At 44.5% G+C, this 17,205-nt stretch overlaps 1 protein-coding gene across 1 annotated transcript in view; it reads left to right on the top strand.

Moving 5' to 3' along the window:
- The window catches only part of LOC306766921 (nck-associated protein 5-like), a gene marked incomplete at its 3' end in the record, with an annotated part of 142,486 nt that overhangs the window by 113,183 nt on the left and 12,098 nt on the right, over window positions 1–17,205 (top strand). Inside the window, exons 11-12 of the mRNA XM_079254779.1 lie at window positions 196–582; window positions 4,985–5,087. Of these exons, the coding sequence (XP_079110905.1) occupies window positions 196–582; window positions 4,985–5,087 (490 nt within the window). The remainder of the gene's footprint in view (window positions 1–195; window positions 583–4,984; window positions 5,088–17,205) is intronic.

Genomic DNA, 17,205 nt, shown 5'->3' with positions numbered 1-17,205 from the left:
TAAGTGACTGTCAGCTTCTCAGATTTCCCTCAGAGACACAAAGTTAGCTTGGCTTGCATCAGTCAATAACGGCTGTATTACTGTTGTGAAGGTACCGTATCACCACTTCAGCCATGTTTGTCCTGTTGTTTCATTCCTGTTGTCCCCTTCCCTCCTGCTGCCTGAACCACTTCAGCTGTTCTCCTTGTGCCGCAGGCTCCGGCTGCAAGATGCGAACATTGGACAGTGGAATCGGGACCATTCCTCTCCCAGAATCCTGTTCCTTCTTCTCCTCCATTCTGCACCTCCTCCCCAAATCCTCCTCAACCCCAGAACAGTCCCTCAGTCCTCCCAGTGTTCCTGGTTCCTCCAGCGAGGACATGTCTCCTTCCCCATTACCCCGGTGGAGAATACCATCCGGCTTTAAGGACAGCTGTCACGCAGGGGTGCCGAACTCCCTGTCCGACTCCTCCATGACCCATATCCCATCAGTGCCTTTCCCCACTGTGGCCTTCCTCCAGCCCATCCAACCCCCGTCTGAACCCATCCTGACCTCTGCCAGTAGGGGTGATACCCAGAGCAGGCTGCCCAGACCGCCACCAGGTATGGTACACTTCCACTTTGACCACAGGCTGCTGCAGTTGCAACGATAGTCGTGTTAACTCACTTAACCTCTCAGCTTTTGTGAGATTAAATAACGCGTTTTTTTTTTTTAAAGGTTTCTTGTATTTGTTCAAATGGAATCCTGCTGCTGGCGCGTTGTTCTCAGGCTTTTCAAGTTCTGGGGAGACTCAGAGTCAGAGAACTTTCCTATGGGCTGCTCTACATACAGGTGTGCAGGTGTGTAGGCGTGAAGATGTGTAGGCGTGCAGGCATGTAGGCGTGTAGGCATGTAGGTATGCAGGTGTGTAGGCGTGCAGGCGTGTAGGCGTGTAGTAGTGTAGGCAGTAGGGCCTGTAGGCATGCAGGCGTGTAGGCGTGTAGGCATGTAGGTGTGCAGGTGTGTAGACGTGTAGGTGTACACGCCTGCAGGCGTGCAGGCATGTAGGTATGTAGGTATGCAGGTGTGTAGGCGTGTAGGCGTGCAGGTGTGCAGGCGTGTAGGCATGCAGGCGTGTAGGTGTGCAGGCGTGTAGGTGTGCAGGTGTGTAGGTATGCAGGTGTGTAGGCGTGTAGGCGTGCAGGTGTGCAGGCGTGTAGGCATGCAGGCGTGTAGGTGTGCAGGCGTGTAGGTGTGCAGGTGTGCAGGTGTGCAGGTGTGTAGGCGTGTAGGTATGCAGGTATGCAGGTGTGTAGGCGTGTAGGCATGCAGGTGTGCAGGCATGTAGGAATGTAGGTATGCAGGTGTGTAGGCGTGCAGGCGTTTAGGCGTGTAGGCGTGCAGGTGTGTAGGCGTGTAGGCATGTAGGTGTGCAGGTGTGTAGGTGTGTAGGTGTACACGCGTGTAGGCGTGCAGGTGTGCAGGCGTGTAGGCATGCAGGTGTGTAGGTGTGCAGGCGTGTAGGTGTGCAGGCGTGTAGGCATGCAGGTGTGTAGGTGTGCAGGCGTGTAGGCGTGTAGGCGTGTAGTAGTGTAGGCAGTAGGGCATGTAGGCATGAAGGCGTGTAGGCGTGCAGGTGTGCAGGCGTGTAGGCATGTAGGTGTGTAGTATTGTAGGCAGTAGGGCGTGTAGGCATGTAGGTGTGTAGTATTGTAGGCAGTAGGGCGTGTAGGCATGTAGGCGTGCAGGTGTGCAGGCGTGTAGTTGTGTAGGCGTGCAGGTGTGTAGGCGTGCAGGCGTGCAGGCGTGTAGGCGTGTAGGTGTGTAGGCGTGTAGTAGTGTAGGCAGTAGGGCGTGTAGGCATGAAGGCGTGTAGGCGTGCAGGTGTGTAGGCGTGTAGTAGTGTAGGCAGTAGGGCGTGTAGGCATGAAGGCGTGTAGGCGTGCAGGTGTGTAGGCGTGCAGGCGTGTAGTTGTGTAGGCGTGCAGGTGTGTAGGCGTGTAGGCATGTAGGTATGCAGGTGTGTAGGCGTGCAGGCGTGTAGGCGTGTAGGTGTGTAGTAGTGTAGGCATGCAGGTGTGTAGGCATGAAGGCGTGTAGGCGTGCAGGTGTGTAGGCGTGTAGTAGTGTAGGCAGTAGGGCGTGTAGGCATGAAGGCGTGTAGGCGTGCAGGCGTGTAGGTGTGCAGGCGTGTAGGCATGTAGGTATGCAGGTGTGTAGGCGTGCAGGCGTGTAGTAGTGTAGGCGTGCAGGTATGCAGGTGTGTAGGCATGCAGGTATGCAGGTGTGTAGGCGTGTAGGCGTGCAGGCGTGTAGGCATGTAGGTATGCAGGTGTGTAGGTGTGTAGGTGTACACGCCTGCAGGCGTGTAGGCGTGCAGGTGTGTAGGCGTGTAGGCATGTAGGTGTGCAGGTGTGTAGGCGTGTAGGTGTACAGGTGTGCAGGTGTGTTGGTGTGCAGGCGTGTAGGTGTGCAGGCGTGTAGGCATGTAGGTATGCAGGTGTGTAGGCGTGCAGGCGTGTAGGCGTGTAGTAGTGTAGGCAGTAGGGCGTGCAGGCATGAAGGCGTGTAGGCGTGTAGGCATGTAGGTATGCAGGTGTGTAGGCGTGCAGGCGTGTAGTAGTGTAGGCAGTAGGGCCTGTAGGCATGCAGGTGTGTAGGCGTGCAGGCGTGTAGGCATGCAGGTGTGTAGGCGTGTAGGCATGTAGGTGTGCAGGTGTGTAGACGTGTAGGTGTACACGCCTGCAGGCGTGCAGGCATGTAGGTATGTAGGTATGCAGGTGTGTAGGCGTGCAGGTGTGCAGGCGTGTAGGCATGCAGGCGTGTAGGTGTGCAGGTGTGTAGGCGTGTAGGCATGTAGGCGTGTAGTAGTGCAGGCAGTAGGGCGTGTAGGCATGAAAGCGTGTAGGTGTGCAGGCATGTAGGTGTGCAGGTGTGTAGGTGTGCAGGCATGTAGGTGTGCAGGTGTGTAGGCGTGTAGGCATGTAGGCGTGTAGTAGTGCAGGCAGTAGGGCGTGTAGGCATGAAAGCGTGTTCATGCCTACACGCTTTCATGCCTACAATTCCTTAATTTCCACCTCTGTCTACAACACATGCTTCTGTTGGTTATTTTACTGGTTGTGTTCGTGTGTGTGTGTGTGTGTGTGTGTGTGTGTGTGTGTGTGTGTGTGTGTGTGTGTGTGTGTGTGTGTGTGTGAAGGAGTTTACGTTGATGGTTTTTTGATATATTTCACATTATTGGTATAGGTTCTGTGTGGTTGGACCGTAGCGAGATCAACAGCAGCAGCGACGAGCTGCAGCTAACGAGGGTCAGAAATAAACAGTAAACAGTAATAAACCTGGATTTGTGGGGAGTAAAACTCCGTGGAACAGAAATTTTGATTAATTTCAAGCATTTTTGCATTTAGCGCCAATTCAAACCAAAAGTCAGCTCCTTTACAGAAAAATGCAACAAGTTCAGGTCAAAGGTCAGTGTAGCAGGATGTAAAATCTGTTGTTTCATATGAAAATAAAAACAGTAAAATCTGGACTTTGGTTCCGTCTCGCATGCTGAGTGTGCAGACGGCGTCACTTCCGGCACCAGATGCAACGTGTGTGTGTGTGTGTGTGTGTGTGTGTGTGTGTCTAGGCAGGAGGTGTGTATCAGCGTGTGTGTTACTGGTGGAGAATAAATGAAGATGGTTCGTAGCACATCTGTTCCCAACATCTCCCAGTTGAGGCTTTGAAAGGTCAAACCAGTGGCTGATAATCACGTATGATCTGGTTTCCGAACCCAGCCCTACCCTCGGTGTGTGTGGACGCATCCAGACCATGTGGCCAAAGATCTGAGAAATCAGATTTATTCTAAACACATTTCAACCTCTATGAGTCTCTTCCAATATATAAATATATTCATTCATTCATTCATAACCCTAACCGCTTCGTCCATAAATATATTTATCACCTGCTGAATGGCTTTGGTCGTGTTTTAATATTCAAACTGAACTTTGACAAAGTATTTTATTCTTTTATTATGAAACAGTAGCTTAAAAGTGTGTTTTTCTTTATTTATTCATGTATTTTCTATTGTTACTGTTAAAACAGTGCACTAATAAGCAGTCCTGTATCATGTTATGACTGCAGCTGTGCATGTCATGGTGTGGAGGAAGGACGTGCAGCCATAACATGAAAATGATGCGACCGTTTACGCCTCCTCTAACTCTGATCTGATCACATCTGGACTCGTTCCAACTGACAGGGCATGTATTGCTGCTCTGATAGCTCTCTTATTGGACACCTTGTAGACATGACCTGCTCAGAATGCTAAACACACATTGTGCCCCAAGAGAAACACTCATGTAGGCACACACTTCTGGCCCGTCATCATTGATCTTGTCTGCTGAGATGACGACTGATTGCTTTGACTGACAGCTGCAAACTCGTTTCAAGGCCGACTTTTGGCTGCTTGTGCAGCAACAGTTTAACAGCATTCTGTCTCAGCGTAGATGAGAACGACTTTGGGGTTAGGGTCACAACAATCTGAATCTTTATGCATTAAAAACTCCTGAAAAAGGCGCTGGATGTTCCTGATGTATAGGCTCCCAGCTGTCTGTAAAGGTTTTGCTGCAGCTGTAGGGAAAGTTTTATCTTGGATAAACTCAATTCAGAGATCCTGACGACTTCTAATGGCCAAACTGGCCTCCAGTCTGACCAGTAAAATCAGGTTTGTTCTTATTTTGGTTTATTCAAACACTCTAAACTCTGAACATGAGTTCGGTGGTCCAGTAGTTGAACTGCTGAAAGTTGGGATATTAGCTGTAGCTTCTGCAGCTCCTGTAGCTCCTACAGCTCCTGTAGCTCCTGCAGCTCCTGTAGCTCCTGCAGCTTCTGCAGCTCCTGCAGCTCCTGCAGGTCCTGCAGCTCCTGTAGCTCCTGCAGTTTCCACTGTGGATCTTTCGCCACATTTTAGTCTCAAAGGGAGGGAGAAGGAAGTCGGATTTAGCAGGAAATAAGTCTAATTTTCTACTTCTTTATCTTGTTTTTTAGGTGGAATGGAATCAGAGATGTTGACTCAAATCAAACCGAACACGCAAGCTACTGCAGGCCAACAGAAAGAACAGACAAGGCTTCAGCTTGCCAACTGTAAGAAGTCAGCACATATAGAAACTCTTTCATTATAATCTGATATAAACTCAACAAGCTCGTCCCAAAGATGTATTTCCCCGTTAACTGTGGCTCCATTTAAAAGCAAATAATAGACTTCAATTTACACTTTACTTTAAAAGAATATACATACAACAAGAGGCATTAATACAGCAGAAAACACAACCACTAAATTCTTATCTTTCTTTGGCTGTTTAACCATAAACAGACGCTGGAATGAGGTGGAGAGCAGATTCAGACTGCTTTCACAAGCATACAGACAAGTTTCCAAGTAGCTAAAGAATTACAAGGATGTGAGTTCAGGAAAACAGACGTTGTTTTAAATTAAAATGTTAAAAAACATTAAAAAACATTAAAACGTTGTTTTACTCACACTGATAAGTAACTGAGTTTTTTTATATATAAAATTGGATTTTCTCAGAAGTTTAGATTCTGTGAACGTTTAGTCGTCTTTGTAGGAACTCTCAGACCTGATGAAGCTGCATCACACACAAGTTTTACACTCCGTGAAGCAAAAAAGAAAAATAAAATCCATCTCTATGAAATATCCATCCTCACTGAGCAGAAAACAGTTTTCCTGGTAGGAACTAAACATCTGACAAAGACAAACCTGCAGCAAGGAACAAATTATGGTTGGACCTCACTACAGCACACTGATTCTGGAATTGGAGGAAGAATATGTGTGTATGTTGATGTGTGTAGTAGGTTTTAAGATATTCCAGTGGGTTAATGAAAAGCAGCTACAATCAAGGACAAAAATTGTCCGTAGCATCAACATCTGGACTCACTCACACATCATCAATCAATGTTGTTCCTGTTCTGGATGGTAGTATTCAGAATGTTCCTGTTCCAGATGGTAGTATCCAGAATGATCCTGTTCTGGATGGTAGTATCCAGAATGTTGTTCCTGTTCTGGATAGTAGTATCCAGAATGTTCCTGTTCTGGATGGTAGTATCCAGAATGTTGTTCCTGTTCTGGATGGTAGTATCCAGAATGATCCTGTTCTGGATGGTAGTATCCAGAATGTTGTTCCTGTTCTGGATGGTAGTATCCAGAATGTTGTTCCTGTTCTGGATGGTAGTATCCAGAATGTTCCTGTTTTGGATGGTAGTATTCAGAATGTTCCTGTTCTGGATGGTAGCATCCAGAATGTTGTTCCTGTTCTGGATGGTAGTATCCAGAATGTTCCTGTTCTGGATGGTAGTATCCAGAATGTTGTTCCTGTTCTGGATGGTAGTATCCAGAATGTTGTTCCTGTTCTGGATGGTAGTATCCAGAATGATCCTGTTCTGGATGGTAGTATCCAGAATGTTGTTCCTGTTCTGGATGGTAGTATCCAGAATGTTCCTGTTTTGGATGGTAGTATTCAGAATGTTCCTGTTCTGGATGGTAGCATCCAGAATGTTGTTCCTGTTCTGGATGGTAGCATCCAGAATGTTCCTGTTCTGGATGGTAGCATCCAGAATGTTTTTTCTGTTCCAGATGGTAGTATCCAGAATGTTCCTGTTCTGGATGGTAGTATCCAGAATGTTCCTGTTTTGGATGGTAGTATCCAGAACGATCCTGTTCTGGATGGTAGCATCCAGAATGTTGTTCCTGTTCTGGATGGTAGTATCCGGAATGTTTTTTCTGTTCCAGATGGTAGTATCCAGAATGTTCCTGTTCTGGATGGTAGTATCCAGAATGTTGTTCCTGTTCTGGATGGTAGCATCCAGAATGTTCCTGTTCTGGATGGTAGCATCCAGAATGTTTTTTCTGTTCCAGATGGTAGTATCCAGAATGTTCCTGTTCCGGATGGTAGTATCCAGAATGTTCCTGTTCTGGATGGTAGTATCCAGAATGTTCCTGTTCTGGATGGTAGCATCCAGAATGTTTTTTCTGTTCCAGATGGTAGTATCCAGAATGTTCCTGTTCTGGATGGTAGTATCCAGAATGTTGTTCCTGTTCTGGATGGTAGTATCCAGAATGTTCCTGTTCTGGATGGTAGTATCCAGAATGTTCCTGTTCTGGATGGTAGTATCCAGAATGTTGTTCCTGTTCTGGATGGTAGTATCCAGAATGTTGTTCCTGTTCTGGATGGTAGCATCCAGAATGTTCCTGTTCTGGATGGTAGCATCCAGAATGTTGTTCCTGTTCTGGATGGTAGTATCCAGAATGTTGTTCCTGTTCTGGATGGTAGTATCCAGAATGTTCCTGTTCTGGATGGTGGTATCCAGAATGTTCCTGTTCTGGATGGTAGCATCCAGAATGTTTTTTCTGTTCCTGATGGTAGTATCCAGAATGTTCCTGTTCTGGATGGTAGTATCCAGAATGTTGTTCCTGTTCTGGATGGTAGTATCCAGAATGTTCCTGTTCTGGATGGTAGTATCCAGAATGTTCCTGTTCTGGATGGTAGTATCCAGAATGTTCCTGTTCTGGATGGTAGTATCCAGAATGTTGTTCCTGTTCTGGATGGTAGTATCCAGAATGTTCCTGTTCTGGATGGTAGTATCCAGAATGTTCCTGTTCTGGATGGTAGTATCCAGAATGTTCCTGTTCTGGATGGTAGTATCCAGAATGTTCCTGTTCTGGATGGTAGTATCCAGAATGTTGTTCCTGTTCTGGATGGTAGTATCCAGAATGTTCCTGTTCTGGATGGTAGTATCCAGAATGTTGTTCCTGTTCTGGATGGTAGTATCCAGAATGTTGTTCCTGTTCTGGATGGTAGTATCCAGAATGTTCCTGTTCTGGATGGTAGTATCCAGAATGTTGTTCCTGTTCTGGATGGTAGTATCCAGAATGTTGTTCCTGTTCTGGATGGTAGTATCCAGAATGTTCCTGTTCTGGATTGTAGTATCCAGCATGAACAAAGTGTAACAGTTTCTGCGTGTCTCTTCTACTCTGGAGATGTTGCCTCAGCCAGGTTCAGATAATCATAGAGCATTTTTAAAAACGTAATAATACAGTCAGACCTAGAATTACTGGATTGTATGATAAAAACACAAACAGCTGCATCAGTATAACATATCGACAGAAATTTATATAAACACTCTTCTGAAAGTGTTTTATTACTGGATATTGTCCATAAACACCAGAACAATAGTAGCTATTGCATTTTGGTCCAAAAGCAGAACCACAGCTTCTAACATCATCATCATCATCATCATCATCATCATCATCAGCTGTCAGAGTTCTGCGCTGAACATTTGGATTAATGAATTACTCAGGTGTCAGGGTTATGAAAGGCAGTGGTGTTTAGATATCTGATCTCCGCTGGTAGCTGGGGGGAACTTGATGGACCAGTAAACGAGTAAATAAGCTTCATTGGCCCAAAAGAACACGTCGACCCACCTGGAAGAGGCTCAGCATCCCAGATGACCGGCTGAACAACAGAAAATGCAACGCTTTGCTCACGTCTAATATCTTTATTTTTTGCTTCACAGCAGCTGGACTTTCCATTAACTATCTTTTTCTGTGATTTTAAGTTTAATTCTCCAACTTTATGAAGTAATTTCAGAGTTTTTCTTGGACAATCTTCACTCATTTTTCAGTCCTTGTATCTGACAGTTTTCAGAGAAATTAAACATTTTTTTATTTCTTTCTTTGTTTAAGCTTCAATGAACCATTCAAGCAGAAAAAAGCATCAAACACATAGCACACAAAGTAACAAAGAACCAGATCTACATAGTTCATTTAGGCATTTTGCTTCTTGATGTCTGGAAAAGACATAATTTTTTTCTTTTTTCAGTTGCAACAAGGAAAAGTACTATACTGCCTCTGCTAGCTTAACTGCTTCAGCTAACAGCTGCAGAAGCAAAAGCTCATCAGTGCCATTCAAATAAATCCCACAAGTGTGAGAAATCCTTTAAACGATTAATAAAGAAGACACAATTTGAAAGGCATGAAATAGTATTTTGTGCATTATCAGAGTAGATCTTGGCCTTTATCAGCATGACAATGTCGAAACCAGTAAAACCACTAAAAGAGAAAGAGTTTGGAATGCTCTTTACTTTATCCATCTACTGCTCACGAAGCCTCGTTGTCTTCCAGCCATTTCTGCCAGCAGCTACACTCCTTTAGTATACAATCTTACATGAGATATTTCTGACTGGTAGTCGTTGAGATAAATAAATAAAGACTGAGGTCGGCTGAATAATCAGATAACTGGAGAGAAATCCCAGTTAGCCGGTGTTGTGGCTTCTCATGAACCAGTTCATAGTTCAGTTCTCCCAGTTTAAAATGTGTTCACCACCGCTTCAGTTTTAAACTAACTTAGCTGGCTTCAGTTTTGTTGGCCAGAAATGAGTGAAATACAGGATTTGTTAAAGAAAACAAGTGAAAGTGTTGCTTGTGTGTGTCGTGTGTGTGCTGCGGTGTCTCACTCTGCTCTGCATCTTCCGTTTCAGAGAGCCTGAAGCTGAACGACTCGACCTGAGGCGAGGCACAGCTGCTGGTTGGGATTTACACGCTACCACATGTGGAAGATCCCTGAAATCCCACCCTTTGAACAGTGTGTGTGTGTGTGTCGGCGTGAAACACTTGGAGCTGGACCACAGCAGCGTTCGCCATCGTTGGCTTCCACCAGGGCACAGTATAGTGTGTGAACATGCAGAAAGTCTTTCAGGTGTCGCAGCTAACCCTCTGGCAGCCATTCTGGAGGTCTGCAACATGTTGGCATTAGCTGTTAGAAGCAGATTGAATCTCTGAATGTCCCACCTACACACACACACACACACACACACACACACACGCACATATGGTCCAGTTTTTTCCCTCTTCATGAGGCAACGTGTTCTGCAGAACATACATTAATTAGTTTCCTAGTTACCAAGCTAATGCAATGCTAGCTAAACTTATCATAGCTAATGCAATGCTAGCTAAACTTATCATACCTAATGCAATGCTAGCTAAACCTATCATGGTAGCACATCATTTCTCGCATTTTCTCGCTTATCTGCAACATGTGTAGTTACTGTAACATGTTTACTATCACCATGTGACTTACCATCAATACACAGGACAAAATACTCATACATATTAACCATAAGAGTTCTGACAACTACAGCAAAACTACTAGCTTTTGGGGTCATGCACAAGTGACCAGGGATGCTTTTAGAAGACACTGATCATTGTGCTGGACGGTGTGGGACATGTAAATGGCATGCAAAGCCTTAAAAATAAAGTAATTATGTGATTATTACGACTTAAAAGGCCATATGCAGTGTAAAGTAAGGCTAAATCTATAAAAGTAAACAGTCGTGGTGTTTGTCATCAATGATTGTTTTTAGCTTTTTTTAAGATTTCCCTGAATGCCACTAATCTCTACTAGTCAAAGAGTTGAGATTGGTTTTAGGTAAACCAACAGCTTTGAGCTCAATCAGGAGTTTTATCAGAGTTAATTATTAAATTTGCACAGTGGCTCTTTATCATTTTATGGTCGCAGTTACCAAGGTGATGCTCTGTATGCAGATGGTGCATTATGATCAAGAATGTGATTGTATTGATGTAGGAGTAACAAAGAAAAAAGTCATGATGAAATATGGTGTCATGGTGACACTGATCACCTGCATTCTGCTCAGTTCACTGGTTAAAACTTCCATAAGCATTTTTCTGACTATACCAAAGTCCTGTTTTAAAACCCTAAATAGCATTTTTTTCCCCAAATCATGAAGCCTCATGACCTGCAATCCATCATAATTTTACTTTACTGGACATTTAATTTCATCTTTATGTTATAAAGACACTTTCCTCTCTCTGCCATGTTTTATGCAACAGAAAGGAAACATGCTCTCTGAGTACATTATGTGCTGCGTTCGCTTGCACTCTGACGTTTACCCAACTAAATGTCAGTTTTCACCAGACATGTCAAAGAATTCAACTGCCTGCAACCAGTTGGGAGGGGGTTGAACATACAAACAACATTTTGGTCCTGTCCCTGCAGGTTAATAAAAACTTTAATCAGTTTCCGCTTTGAACGAGCCCAGGTCCGGTTCCGCAGATAGTTCAGTTTGTGTTCTCACTACTTTGTACACGTTCGGACCAAACATGCAAATCTGGTCTGCTTAAAACAGGGGCCTCGGTTCACTTGCAGGTGAACTGTGGAGTGGTTTGTGTCCAGTGTGAAAGCAAACCGACCCTCCAGTGAACCAGACAGGACGTGACGTGGGACGTGTTGTAGAGGGACATGTTGGATATCCTGCTGTCTCCCCTTTGGACACATGGTGGTCAGAAAACTGACACAAAGTAAAAACAGAAACCCCAGGACTGCATGAGCTTGGTGGTGGTGTTGTTGTAGATCGGGGGTTGGCAACTCCAGTCCTTGAGTGCCGCAGTCCTGCAAATGTTAGGAGTTTCTCTGCTGCAACACACCTGATTCAAATCAATGGCTAATGAGCAGGCTTGTGCAGGGTTTGATGTCATATGTGGCTGTTATCACTTGTTGTAGCCTTAGACTGTATATAAAGAGCTGGGCGGAGCCTCCGTGACATCACCCGTAGGTTTCTGAAGAGCTGAACTGAAGCTCGGTGGGCGGTTCCTACCATCGCCATCTTGGCAGGGGGATGCGTGCCATCTCACCTGGAAAATACGAATATGGGCAAAGAGGTGGAGCTGAGAGGGGGGCTGTGAGCGTCATGGTGGATGATTGACATCAAGCGAACTCTGAGCTGCTTATAGCTAAGAGCTAACCGAGCTAACCCGGAGATAACAGGAGCTAACCAGCTAACGGGCTAGGGTTAGGGTTGTTCTACATTTTTACTCAAAGCGGGAGATCGAGTACCTGTCAATCAAAAGGACACGCCACTTAATATGCCGAATTTCGAGATTAAATTACTTTTAAACGGGCGAGTTAGAAAAAAATTCACTCCCCCCACAGTTGTCATGAAGGTAAACCTGACCTATTAAACCGAAAATGGATTTTGAACCAGTCTGTAAACATGTTTATTCCTCCTGTAAACATGTTTATTTCTGCTGTGAAGTTGGTCTTTTTAACATGGGAGTCTATGGGGATTTGCTCTGTTTTTGCAGCCCCTAGTGGATGAAGGGAGAACTGCAGTTTTATGCACATCCGCATAGGCTTCACTTTTGACAGCTGGAGGTTGCCGCTTGTTGTAACTGACGACTCGGCCAGCCAGTGACATCTGGAGCACATCTCGCCCACACAACACTTCCCAACGCCCAACGTAACTGAGACATAGGTACCAAAAATAGCCTGGATTAGGCACAAATATGTCTGCTGTCTGGGTTGCTCAAAGCAATGAGCAGAAGCACTTCATCTCTTCATCGTACCCACTTATTCCAGCGCAGAGTCACGGAGGGGTCTTCAGCTTCTCCTGGCAGGACGCAGTCTGATCAGGTCACCTGGCCGTTACTGGGACAACGCAGCGATACAAGCAACCCTTCATAGTCACCTGCTAAAATGCATGTTTCTGGACTGCAGGAAGAAGGCAGAGAACCAGGAGGTTCCACGCATGTCCAAGCAGAACATGAACTCAGCATGTTCAGCGTGTTCTGCTGGTACATGTGTGGAACCTGTGGAACTCCACACAGAACGTCTTCAGCCTTTCAAAGCAGGAGGTTTCTAGCAGTGAAGCGACACTTGGTTAAAACTGCTTCCAGTGATTTTGTCTACTTTTTACTTCCAGACACCTAACCCTAACCTAAAAGACATATTTTAACTCTGTTAAGCAAAATATTTGTCTTCTGTAATGAATAAAGCAGCCTGGATTATCTCTGATAGTCATCTGAGACAAAAATATTCAGTCTTATATGAATAGATTAATATTAAACAATACAAACACCTCCTGAGCAGACCTTCAGAATGGCACCAGCTGTGGTCACTGCTGCAGCGTAGCATCACTAACATGACAGAAAATCCTGCAGAAGCTGATTATTTGCAGTTTCTCACTATGCTGATTAACATTTGTTTAAAGATCTAATTGTAATCTAGATTTAATGAAGGGCAAAGTAAGTCAGTAATATATTTTTGAGCAACATATCAGATGGGAACTCTACAGATCAGAGAAAAAGGATCTTCTGTACAGCTCTAACTCCTGGCTAGAGCTCTGCCTGGCGGGGCAGAGGGACTCTTTCATGTTTCAGATCCTCTTTACTATTATCGTCAGTGTTGATATCTACTTGCATGCTAGCACCTTGGGACTTATAATAACCACACATATGTATGATTCTGATGTCCATCATATGAAGACCTTTATTCCAACAAAGAAATCTTGAATCTCTGTTAGATATTTAGGAGCTCTCACTGCTTTGTGTGCATTTTTCAGACATATCTCACATTAAAATGAAGCTTTTTTTCACTTCTATGTGTTTCACAGCGATGACATCGAGACAAGGCGCTGATTCGTTTGCATGTAACTTTAGTTTAAAAAGACACCTAGTTGGCACGTAGTGGACATGGTTTTACTAGCTCAGGGAAATATTATTCATTGTCTCTGATAGATGCTGTGGATTTAATGAGAAAACCTCACTTTTATTATGTATAAGGACTTCATTAAACGCAGTGAATGTGCCAGTTGTCAGCGTACTGGTTCCAGTTTAGAGTAGCTTTCACTCCTCTTGTCAGTTCTTGTTGATCATTAGCTGTAAGATATCTCACCTCAGTCACTTGATCTCTTTATTATGTATGCTGTGTTCTTTATATTCCTGTTTTTGGTGTAATGGTTGCACTCTGACATGTTTAACAGTTTTAGCAGCTTCCCCTGTCCCCGTCCTCTCCCTGCTTTTCATGTGTAAATATTTGCCAAAATGCATCTTGCCAAACACTCCTCTGAGCTAAAAGAAGAATAAAAGAGAAACAACGTGAATGCAACTGAACCTACATATCAGACTTGTCACAGCCATAGTCCTTCACACTGGAAAGAGTTTACAGTTTCTCCATGAAACACCGCCATGTGACACAAATCATTTGTTTTCTGCACCATGTTTATGCTGAAGGAGGTGTTTGGAAACGTGCAGCTGTGTTCACATCAGTAGCAACACGTGTGTAATAAGTGACATATGTAGCGGACGCCTGGCGGATACGGGTAGACGGAGCACGGCATGTAACCGAGAACATCACTCTCCAGAGCTTTGTATTTTTCTAACATGTAATCTTATGTTGTCTGTTTGGACTCGGCACTTATGAGCGTAGTTTAACATTTATTGCACAAGATGTGTCTCACTGTTACAGTAACACTCCCTCCTAATGTTTTCTTTGTTTTCAGAAACCAATAATTACAGTGATGTTCCTGTGTGACAGTCACTTCTGCAGAGTTGTTTACTTGGCTTTATGTCAAAGAAAGAAAAATAAACTATTTCAGTACATATACTGCATTGTGGTGTGTTGTGTGTGACTTTGGCTCCAGATGAGATTTCATGCGTGAGGCGGAGCCGCCCAGTCTGATGGGGTTAGTGGGACGACTGGAAGGAACAGACAGCAGGTAAGTAAAGAAAGAACAAATGTTTATTCAGTGAAGGAGAATCCTGAAGTAACCAGGTTCAGGGCACGGCGAGCGGCGTCTTCTTCCAGTCTGCAGGGATTTCATCTTTACAACAGGGGTAGGTACCTCCGGTCCTCGACGGCTGCAGTCCATGTTAGGAGTTTCCCTGCTGCAACACACCTGACTCAAATCAACGGGTAATTCGCAGACTAGTGCGAATAGTTTGATGTCAAGCTCTGCAAATGTCTGCTAATTACGTCTGATGTGTGTCAGTAGAACCATGTGTGTATTTGGCTGGTGTTGTACCGCTTGGTAGTGAGTGGACTGAAGCAGGCGAAGGTGAATCTCTGTCGGAGAAAAATCTCCCGATGAACGACAGACGCTCAGATCAGCGAGAAGGTACAAAAGTTTTACTAGCAAGGATTTCACACAAGCCAGCAGACAAAAGCTGCGGTTACATGATGTTTTTTAATTTGGAATTTATTAATTCAGAATTAACGTATTCTCCTACGAGAAGATCATTCTGAATGAAGGTTTACATGAAACACGTCCTGACTTAATTCCTCTTCAGAGCGGCGGGTTGGGAAGGGTTCTGATTGGACAGAGGGGCACGTGACGTTGCAGGTTTTCTATGTTTTTCTTGTTGTGAAGCACTTTGTGACCTTGTGTCTATGAAAAGCGCTATATAAATAAAGTTTCTCTTATCTTACGTATGCCGGAAATAAACAAAGTTGGCTCCCTGCTTCTCGTCTTTTCAGTCGTAACTTGTAAAAACTACATAATAAGAACCAGTTTATTTTTATTATAAATGTGAAGTAGCAGCTCAACACCAGCAGACTACTTCACTTTCTGCAGCAACTGAGAAGGAGAAGAAAGATAGAGCACCGAACACGGGAGGTAAAACAACGCGCGTCATCGGGACAGGACGAGGTAACGAGCATGCTCAGAACGACCAGAATGGTTTACATGACGGAGGAATTAAATAGTTCAGAATTAAAATGTGAATAAACCAGACACTTACATCGGAATTAAGTTTAATTCTGAATAGAAATTAGCATTAGGCATTAAGTGTTTACATGGTCGGTTTTAATCAGTTTAAAGTGGACTTTTATTTAGAATTAAACGGGAATTAAAACTCCCATGTAAACGTAGCGAAAGTGGCCCAAGCCAGTGGACAAGGTGAACTAAAAATCAGCTTAGAATGACTCTTATATACTCTTCTTCCCCCAACCCCCCTCTGGGAACATCATCATCACAGTTCTTGGTGTACGACCCCCAGAGTGATGTTTTCGATGCCAATCTCCAGCAGGGGGTGAATGTCCGCTAGATGTTTGCATTACAGAGACACTTTGAAGTAGATAAGAACTTCTCTACAAACATTATTCTTCTGACCATCTGACGTCTACAGAGGCTCACAATTACTAAGTTAAGTTGCTCTAAGTTAACTTCGGTCGTTCTGAGCATGCTCGTTACCTTGTCCTGTCCCGATGACGCGCGTTGTTTTGCCTCCCGTGTTCGGTGGTCTGTGTTTCTGTTTTTACACGTTATGATGAGAAGCAGGCACCCAACTTTGTTATTTCCGGGTTCAAAACGAACTGTTGCAGAATGTTACACAATCTGAACCAGTTTAAGTTCATGTTCTTTTATTTGCAAATATGTTCACTTCAGGGCTCACAGAAAAATGAACCCGTTCCATGATCTTTAAGTGCTTTGGACACAACGCTGCAACCAGGATCTGCAGAACATCATGTCTGAACCCGTCCAGCCTGGAAGCAGATGGTCTCCAGCAGCAGAAGACCACAGCGGGTTCCCTCCTGTCAGTAAGAACAGGAAACTGAGGCTACAATTCACACAGACTCACCAGAACTGGACAATAGAAGATGGAGAAACGTTGCTGGTCTGATGAGTCTCCAGTTCAGCTCCACATTCACATGGTAGGATCAGAATCTGCTGGAAACATCATGACAACATGGATCCATCCTGCCGTCAGGATCAACGCTTCAGGCTGCTGCTGGTGGAACGGTGTTGGAGGTATTTCCCACCATGACATGGTGACAACTGACATGACCAGCACAGCTGAGTATTGCTGCTTCCAGCAGGATCATCATCTCCTTCTGCTTTCTTCACCATGACGCTGAGTTCTGCACTCTGAACGACGATCTTCATCACATGTAATTTCAGATCAACAGATTTTTACATAATCCACATGATGAGATGGAAATGCAGCATCTTTACCAGAAACCTTCGGTGCTGCATCACATTTCCTCTCCATGTTTTTCTTTCCCACAGTATGCAGAGATGATTAAAACCACTGGAAAGAAGGCCGGCTCCGAGACTTTTTAGACTCTTCTGGAGCTTCTCTCAGCTGAACAGAAAACACTGCACATCTTCTGCAACATGCAGAGAGTCTTCAGCCTCCTGCAGTCAGAGCAACATACTCATGTTTATTATAAGAGTCTGATAATGAACCAGATGTATTTACAGATATATCTGGAACTGATTTGTTCCATTTTATATTTCCTGTATGGATGAATGTTGCTTAAACAACACATTGGATTTACCCACCAGCAGCTTTCAGAAGCAGGTTGTTGAGAAGAAGTCTGATGTTTCGGGCAGAAACAGAAGGAGTCAACGTGACAGAGAAGAGCTGTGAGAAAAAAGCTGAGATGATTCTCTGGAATGTGCCT

This window comes from Telmatherina bonti, assembly GCF_933228915.1.
Source record: "Telmatherina bonti genome assembly, chromosome: 15".
NCBI classification, from domain to species: Eukaryota; Metazoa; Chordata; class Actinopteri; order Atheriniformes; family Telmatherinidae; genus Telmatherina; species Telmatherina bonti.
This window is presented reverse-complemented; position numbering and strand designations above follow the sequence as displayed.